Below are 9,188 nucleotides of genomic sequence, written 5' to 3' on the forward strand. Positions count from 1 at the left end.
TGTACCATTGGTAATAAGAAGCGTTATGAAAGGTAGGAGCATGTGTGGAAATTAGTAATAAAGGTGCTCATTTTTGCTGGAATAAAGGTTTGTGCATTTTCTTTCTGTTGTGACTTTGATGTCCAGTGCACTGCTATAAATAAACTAGTCTTACTTATAATAAAAGTAAAAACACAACAACTTGTGAACATTGTCATCTCTTCATTTGAACATTGGCATCTCTTCATTTGTACAAATGTGTAAAACTATCACACTCTAAAGTACAACTTTGCAAACGTACATCAAAGACACATGGTTAAGGTACCATCCCCACACCTCAGTATTGATACTTGGTCTCACAAACATGTACCTTCACAACCTATCACTTGTACAATGGCACCCCAACACTTAGAGATATATATTATATACCAGCTAAGTACATCATCAGAACTCAAATATTTACATACTATCAATGCATAAAATTATCTTTGTCATAATATCTACATCATCAAATCACCATTACAAAACTGACACCTGTTATCAAAATAAATTTATAACAAAAACCAGATAAAAAAAATTAAAAGTGAATTCTGCTGAGTATCGGATTAGAAAGAATGTCTGCAACTTATTACAAACTTCATATAACGTATACTGTGTAAAGTAGTTTTCAACTATCTAAGATTCAAAACAGACTCTCAGGTTTGAAAATTTTTGGAATTACAAAGTTTCATCACACCTATTTATTCCCCATGATATGTGAGTTGTTCATAGCTCTTCCACACATTTACACAACTGTACAAATATCAGGCACTTGTAATTTGATTTTACAAATGACACAGGGAATTAAAAAAGTACAAAGTTCCAGCTAGAAATTGTTCCTAAAAATGATGACATTTATCTGCTAACCTGAGACTTAGAATATCTAAAGTACACTTCAACATTAGAATTCACGTATTCCTGTGGACTGAACACTAGCACAAACTACAACTCAAAATACTCTAGGGCAGCTGTGCCTTAAGTTGTCATTTGAACTACAAAATGAGTGAGCTGTGATGAAAGTACAAACATGGTGAACAACATCTTAAGTGTCTAACAGTGTAGTGCGGTGTGAGGAGAGTGGCATACATAGTAGTTTGCTGTTATTTTAAGTAAGAGGTCATCTTTCATCAGAGACAAGTCTCAGGAGCCCATTTGTTTTCACGATGATTAGGGTCTATGAACGTATCATTGTCCTCTGCCAAAACTCTATGGTCAATCTGAAAATCTGACCCATTTCAAGACGCTATCTAGTATCAGCCCTTCTAACGGGGACAAGCCTCGGCTACGATAACCTAGCAGCAACACAATCAACCAACAATTGTCTTCTTCTTTATATACAAAACTTGGTCTCCAGTGCACAACACCCATATACAGTAGCACCTTCTCTTAAATAATAACAGTATTTAAGATTTCCCCATCAACAATCATCCATAATAAAATCTACACACCAGATCCCCAAATTCGGTTCTGTACAAAAATATATATCTTGTTTATTGCAGGAGAAACAGTTGTCATACAAAAGATGAGAACCCAGGGAGGGGTGCTCTGGACCCTGCAGCCATGCCGTTGGCTAAAGCTTGCGGGTTTGTGTAGACATGCGGCATCTCCGGCTCACTGTCGGTGTAGCTGTACGCCTTGGTCCCAATATTGTTCTGTCTCTTCCAGGATTGATACATGGGGTCGCTTGCATAGTGATTGACAAATGAGTGCGGATCCTCGCGAGTGTAGCTCTCGTAGTCACTTTCGCTCACCTGGGAATGTTTGGAGGAGGAAAAAGTAAAGATTTGAAATTCCAATCATTAGTCACTGCTCATCAATCAAGATAAGCCACAGTCTGACCATGAGAAAACATTGTACCTCTCCTTAACCCTGCTAATTGACATGACAGAAACCTTCGTTCAGCACATTCTACCATCAAGGTTTCACCCAAGGATTGCTGTGTTAGATATTTTGGAAGCAGGGGGTTGGAAAAAATCTACCATGGTGGCTTCTCAGACATTCCACAGGAATAATCAGCAGATAACACACACGTACCTCCGACGTGGAGTCCCCGAGGTCTGACGGTTTCTCCGTCAGGCTGCTGCTCTCACCGTTTGGCTCCATGTCGTACTTGGTGGTACTCTCCTCATCAGAGTACACGATACTGCCTGGGCTGGGCCGTGGGGGGGACCTGCACACAACACCAACAAGTCAGACTAACTCCCACCACAGGAAACCGTACAATACAGACCACTTCTGTAAATATTTAGAAAACTCAGCTGTCATGGCTGTTTTAACACAAGCCTGCATGCTCAAAAATCTGATAAATGGAAAGAAAGTGGGCAAGTATGGGTGTGGTCACATCATTTCACAAGAGCAGAGATTGGCAAAAATTCTTTCTCTTAACTGTCTCTTCTCAGAGTTCAACTTTCTACAGGTACATGTTTCTCAGCACAGGAATTTGGTTAAGACTCAACCACTCAAGGTTGCTGCACCTTTCATTGCCTCAAAGTTTCTCTCTGATCATGCATGTACCACATACCTGAAGGATTCTACACTGCATCTCAATAATTTTAAAAGTCTGTAATTGCAAGTCCCTTAACCACCGCTGACCACATTACAGATGTTGCAGAAATCATCATTCTTGCCAAATGTTGGCATTTTTAATCCTGCATAGGCAAGTGTTACTTACACTATGGGTGCCATCAGATAAATTGGGGCATAGTATGGGATCAAGGAAGCAATTGCAAACGCTCAGGTTGACTGAGAAATTTCCATGTGCCACTTGCTAGAGATTGTAGTCTGTGTGAGTCTGACATTGTCTCATGCATGAAGCATGTCTGATATGCAGGAATTTGGGCTTGATCCAAGCAGCAGCCTTGTCTGTCAGCCCAGGCTGCCTTCTGTAGGGGATCACCTCACACCTGACATTTGTCACTGAACCACACTCCTATTGTAACTTTCCCTCGCTCATTGGTGCAGATCCGGGTTTAATTTGTAAATTCACCGTACATTGTTCTTCCAGTCAAATGTGGAGGGGTAACTAGACCTATTGTTGACCTGTGCTATTTCCCAAACAACCCCACACTGAGGTGATACTTGTGGTGAAACTCAACCTCCTTGCTGGTGAACTTACCATCTTCTACACATGAAAACTCACAGATGCCTGCAAAGTGTAAGATCAATAATCAAAGATACATTTATAGCAACAGGACCTAATTAAGGGTTCTGTAACCACAGGTACATGCGTCATTCCATACATGCCCAACACTTACAAGCAGTCAACGGTTGTTTACAGTACTGCGGGGAGTTGTTCTTACTTTGCATAAACGTTTTTCCTGGTGAGAGAGTGTTTGTGGCCGTGGACATCTCCATTTCGCCTGTGGTTCAGCTCAAACGTTGCGAACCCTCCATCATCCATGGCCATGGTGCTGCTGAGCTGCTCCTCAGTTTCTGACTTTTTAACTGAAAGTAAGAAGAAAAAGAATTCCTTACATGCTAAGAAGTATTGTGTGCTCTTAATTTTCCAGACTTGAGTTACAAGACTGGTACTTGGCATTCAGGTAACTTGCCTTACAAATTACTGCATACAGCATAGTGGTTGATATGTTCTGCCTAACTACTAGTACCACAGTAACAAGTCACTTCTGCCTAACCACCAAATTAGCTGTGCAACACATCCGTTCATCCCTGCCTAACTCTTCGACTAAAATTGCCTAACTCCTCCACCAACAGAATGGTACATTTTACATAGTATTCAGTTTGGGGCAAACAAAAACGTACAAAAAATAGGTTTGCATGGGTTGCAAAACTTGCTATTGACAGAAAGTATCTTTGCTAACTTTCCTTACATGCTAAGGCTTGGTTAGTTAAAACAAATGCAAACCAAACCAAATCAAATCAAGCTTGTACTCCTAATTAAACAAAAGAACACTATCTGGCTTAAGTTGTTGGGTAAACTAAATGCTTGCAAAACAAGCTGAGGCAAATAAATGAAAAAGCAACGCTACCTTTGCACTGCTGCAGCAATAAAGTTTGAAATGAAAGAGGGAGAGGCAGTGGGGAAGGATAGAACAAAAACACACGAAAATGTCCCAAACCTGTTGCCTTACGTTTGTATCGCTCACTGGAGCCCCTCATACATAGTACTGCTATTAACACTACTAACAGGATGAGGAACACCAGGGCGATGATGATGAGGAACCAGTACTGCCGGGTTGGGTCTGCTGCATACGAGCCTGCAGTGGGACATACAAAACACTTTTAATACCAATGACACTGATTATAAATAAAGTTTCACCATTAGGACACACACATACCCTAAGGACTTCTGGATGTCAAGCTGAGAAGGTTTACACTTGAAAAATCTGCCCATTCATTCATATCCTTTTCCAAGCATTGTAACACTGTGAATACCCAGAATTTATGTATGTTCAGTATGTTACTTCATGTAAAAACACCAGGATGGATGTTTACAGGTTAAGTGAAAAGTGACCTTAAACATTGGTCATTTTATACCAGTAAAGCAAGACTCTGTTCTGCTTTACTCTGTCTTTGATGTAGACATAACAAGGACATTGTTCTTGGTTAATGCCGTGCTAATCTCTTGCAACTACCATGTTACTATACAGATCTGTAGTTTTAAGCAGGGAACATGTCATTGCTATGGCAACATACCATGTCAAGGGGCCTTGAAGAGGATTGAAAACACTGAGCACACAGGACATCACACACCATAAAATGTATGCAAATCTGCTCTGTCAACTGGTCCTAGATAACCTGAAGGGACAGGTCTTTTTTTGTCTCAATCTCATTGGATAAACTGACATTGCATGGGAAAAACACGGAACAAAGAAAGCATACATATAATCATCCACCTTTGATTACCTATGTGCATCTTCTCCGACTGGTAGTTACTGTAGCCCACATCTACAATGTATGTTAGATATAAACTACATGTCTGAAGGGATACACTAGCATGTGGAACAGGGAAGGTACTTACTGAGGTAGCTGTTAGGTAGGAATTCGGACTCCTCGCTGGGCAGGCCGCAGCTGCGAGAGTTCTTGGCGATCACACGGAAGGTGTAGGTGGCCCTCTTGTCTGGCAGGTCATCAAACGAAATCACAGCAGACCTAGCCTCCGCACCTAGCGTTATTGGCAGGTGGGACCAATAGATAGAATCTGCAATAGAGGAATAAGATAGTATAGTTGTAAATAGATTTCCTTTGTACATCAGCAGCAAGGTTTTATACGAGCAGAGGCCACTGCTAAAGATGGTTCACAAATAGATGGTCCAGATGGTTAACATTGAAGGAGTGGTACACACTGCCAAATCCTACATTGTATCTTTCTGTTTTGACTTCAGCACAATTCCAATTCCTAGCACAGCACAAAAAAGACCATTAAGTATTACTGTTATCCAGGCGACAGAGATTATGTGTGACATCTTTTGACAAGACTGGGTGAGGCACTACAGCACTGCAAAGATGCAACTGTGTTGGCTTGAACAATTCACCAACACAGCTGAAGACATGTATGAGAATAGCACTATCTAAAGAGCCCAGTCACCTTCTGGTCTCTTCTCCACCACATACTCAGTGATGGCGGAGGACCCGATGGAGGATGGAGCAGTCCACTGCAGGAACACAGAGTCCTTGTCGATCCTCATGGAGGGCTTGGAGGGAGCATCCGGGCCACCTGTACAGACAACAGTACACACATTATACACCTAACGTGTAGAAGGTGGGAGACTTCAAATTCAAAATGGGACACAGTTGGTCTGGAATGTTGCAAGCAAAATATTCTATGCACTGATAACTGTAACAAGATAGACAAAACACATCCTGACTGTCATAGAACATAAAGAATTACTTCTAATCTATACATATATTTCTGCAGTGTTCTTACCAATGCCAGGTCCAGTTGTGTAGTTCCCTATGACATCGTCTCCATACCCTATGGTGGTCCGTGCACGCACACGGAACACGTATCTGACCTGCTCTCGCAGTTCCTTCACATGCAGGCTGCGCTGTGTTCCAACCACATCCACCATCACTGATGTACTGATGCCTGCACGAATACAACACATAAGAAACTCCACATCAATGATTCATGTATAAAAGTACAAAAGAATTTGTAAGTGACAAATACATTTCACTGTATAGCAGTGATATTGTAAAAGCTCAGGGTTCTTTTTACTAGTCTGAAACGTCTGTTCTTTTACTAGTCTGAGAAGTCTACAAATGAGCACATTCTTCTACTTTTACCTGCCACATACATCTCTGTGGCCCTGATGAACACAGCACATATAACCTACCTTCGACTGGCTGATCCGGTTCATATGAGACTCTGTACCCTGTCAGTGGTCCGTTGGGGTTCTGAGGTAATTCCCAATTCACCCTCAGCTCGTTCAGGGAACAGGCTATGGGGGTGAATGTGATGGGACCAGGTTGACCAGGCTCTGTGGACAAACAGAATACACACAAGAGATGTCATCAGATTTCAATAGTTCAAAAGACACTAACAGCAGAAATATCACCTAACGGCTTCTGGTCTACTGTGCAATACAAGATTGGGGACACCTGTGTTTGAAGAAAAAAAAAGTCCTTCTATAGACACAGCCATGGTTGTGAGAGGTGGCCCTCACCTGCTTGGTCAGTGCGTGCCCGTACAGCCGGACTGCTGCGGTTGCTGTCCCCGGCTGCGTTGAAACAGGAGACTTGTATCCAGTAGGTCGTGTAACTTCTCAACCCCAGCAGGCGGTGCTGGGTCACGGGCTGCAGTACTGCCGACATCCGCTCGGTGGCCTCTTTCTGTTCATGGATCCAGTAATGCACCTGCACAGCAGGTATGATTACTCATACAATACTCCTTTGGAGAAACTTGCATGATTGGCAAGACAGGTACTAATTCTAGAAATTTCCTCAGTGGACATGTTTAAACTGTTGCAATGATCTGTGTATGAAAAGTGTGATTGGATCACAGGCTTTGGGAGAGACATGAAGCTGTGTAGCTTACCTTGTACCCCTGGATGTCTCCATTGGTTGTGTTAGCAGGAGGAGCTGTCCATGTGATTGTCATGGTGGTGGCCTGCACTTGTACAATCTGCACATTGGAGGGCGGCAGCCGAGGTACTAGGGAGAAACCATAATACATCAAATTGCTGAACTGTTTCTGTCAGAAATCATTGCACATTTTTTTATCATTAAACAATTAAACCTCGCATTTCTCTAAAATATACAATCTATAAAGAATCCCTCTATGCAAGTCAGGATGAAGACAATTTCCCTTTGAAACCATTCTTAAGCATTTTTCCATCTCCCGTCCCCGTTTCTCCCTTGTGCATAACTCACACTCCTTACCTGCTGCACCAGTAGTGATCTCCACTGTACTGCTGGCCGGCCCCTGGCCCATCACGTTGAAGGCGTTCACCTTGATCTCATACGTCTCAAACTTCTCCAGGGAACGCAGCTCGTACTGCCTGACATTTGGGTCGTCCAGCATGATGGTAGTGAACCTGTCCAGGGTCGGCAGCTTACGGTACTGGATACGATAGCCCGTGATGGCTCCATTGTGGGTGTTGGCAGGCGGTGCCTAAGGATAATGATATTTCACAACTTGTTGGACCTAGAGTCACTCTATATCTGACTGACAACCGAGGGAATGTAATTGTAATGCACAGTCCTTAACCAACTTGTGATCTATTTTGGTAAAGTTGTACCACATGTTAAAAGGGTAGTGACATTCACGTCAGATACAGAACCGACAGTTACTGTTTGTTTCAGGATGTACAGAGAACTTACCCGCCAGATGACCTTGACTGAAGTAGTTGTGTACGGGTAGAAGTCAGTGATGGTTGGCGGGCCACTTGGAGCTGAAATGGAAAGAAAACGTTTGAGACCATCAGGCTAGCAATAAGTAGCATGTCCCTTCACATACTACAGATAATGCTGAAGACAACAAACTTTGCAGTCAGCCTTCTCAAAAAAATTTAGAGTAGGTGGCTGATAAGAAAAAGTAGCAGGCGAGCCACGAAGTGGCTCGAAGCGAGCCGCGCAGCGGCTCGCAGGGGGGAGGGTACGGGAGGGGGGTGGCCCCCCTCCCGTTGGGGGGGTCCGTGGGGCCTCCCCCGGAGGAAATCGTAAAAATTAGACCCCTAAACATCGTTTTTGGTACATTCTGAGCAGCTTTTATGGCAATCTTGTGGCTCCAAAATTTACTGTTCGTGCACAAATAATTCCGGAAAAAGGCTGTATTAAAATGTTTGCCACTCCGATCGTATTACGCGCGGTCCTTGCGCCCGGCCACAAAATGCAGAAAAATAAAGAAAGCATATTTAAATGTCAATTTGATCGAAAACATAATCATTGGGATGTGAAAAAACGTCACAGTTTCGCTTTTTGGAAGTTTTGTTTCTGTTTTGACGGTTTAATTCTAGCGGGGTGCGATCCATAAATGCCCTATGGAAATTCACCCCGCGTCCCGGTACACTGACTTCCGGGTTCCTTGAACAAGAAAATTACGAGAAAATGGCCAAAAATCGGCGTAGAGAAATATACATCTTCCCGAAAATTCTTTTAATTATGTATTTCTTTAATAGGATGTTGCTTAGTAGTCGTAGAAAAAACGTAGGAAGCAGCGTAAATGTGTCTCTTCTTCACCGGCGAGAGCCTGCCGGCGAAGAAAAATCTTCCCGCGCTGCCGGCTGCTGGCCACATCGCTTATCCAATCAGAACGCAGGTCATGTGAGGTGAACCAATCAGAGCGTCGATCGCACGCTGCTACTTAATATTCATGACAAGATGGCGCCTGAAAGCTCCTGTTTTTGTATAGCGATGCGGAGTGTGCGTGTTTTTATTCCGGGGTTTTGACGCTGATTTTTGGCTAGCCGTGATTAAGCTACAAATGACACACTAGTGGAGACAACAGATGAGTTGATCATTTTACGATCGACAAGAACTTTTGATGAATGAAACAGCTGTGAAATCTCGCTGATGGCGATTTGTTTTTGAAAATTTGTCTCTGTGTATGAAAGATATGAACACGCTTCTATACATGTCTTGATATTTTTTGACGTGATTTGTACTAGTTATTTGTAGCAGGAATGTTACTAGTGCCGGGAGAAGTTGGGAAGGTAGCGGCTTGATAAATTTTCGTGTAGCAACGAGTTTACGAAGCAAGTTCCGCCTAG

At 42.8% G+C, this 9,188-nt stretch overlaps 1 protein-coding gene across 5 annotated transcripts in view; it reads right to left on the bottom strand.

Annotated features, from left to right (window-relative positions):
• Window positions 1-184: 184 nt before the first annotated feature.
• The window catches only part of LOC109484602 (protein sidekick-2-like), a 23,247-nt gene continuing 14,243 nt past the window's right edge, over window positions 185-9,188 (bottom strand). For 3 of the 5 annotated variants that reach the window (XM_019787960.1, XM_019787967.1, XM_019787932.1), the window contains 12 exons: window positions 7,801-7,871; window positions 7,360-7,591; window positions 7,016-7,131; window positions 6,645-6,834; window positions 6,315-6,458; window positions 5,906-6,067; window positions 5,567-5,695; window positions 5,000-5,179; window positions 4,098-4,235; window positions 3,318-3,462; window positions 2,053-2,188; window positions 185-1,769 (listed from right to left, as the gene is read on the bottom strand). In XM_019787960.1, the coding sequence (XP_019643519.1) occupies window positions 1,530-1,769; window positions 2,053-2,188; window positions 3,318-3,462; window positions 4,098-4,235; window positions 5,000-5,179; window positions 5,567-5,695; window positions 5,906-6,067; window positions 6,315-6,458; window positions 6,645-6,834; window positions 7,016-7,131; window positions 7,360-7,591; window positions 7,801-7,871 (1,883 nt within the window). In that variant the 3' untranslated portion in view covers window positions 185-1,529. The remainder of the gene's footprint in view (window positions 1,770-2,052; window positions 2,189-3,317; window positions 3,463-4,097; window positions 4,236-4,999; window positions 5,180-5,566; window positions 5,696-5,905; window positions 6,068-6,314; window positions 6,459-6,644; window positions 6,835-7,015; window positions 7,132-7,359; window positions 7,592-7,800; window positions 7,872-9,188) is intronic. The other 2 variants (XM_019787952.1, XM_019787944.1) reach the window with 2 other exon arrangements.

Source organism: Branchiostoma belcheri, unplaced genomic scaffold, assembly GCF_001625305.1.
Source record: "Branchiostoma belcheri isolate BF01 breed outbred unplaced genomic scaffold, Haploidv18h27 scaffold11, whole genome shotgun sequence".
NCBI lineage: Eukaryota > Metazoa > Chordata > Leptocardii > Amphioxiformes > Branchiostomatidae > Branchiostoma > Branchiostoma belcheri.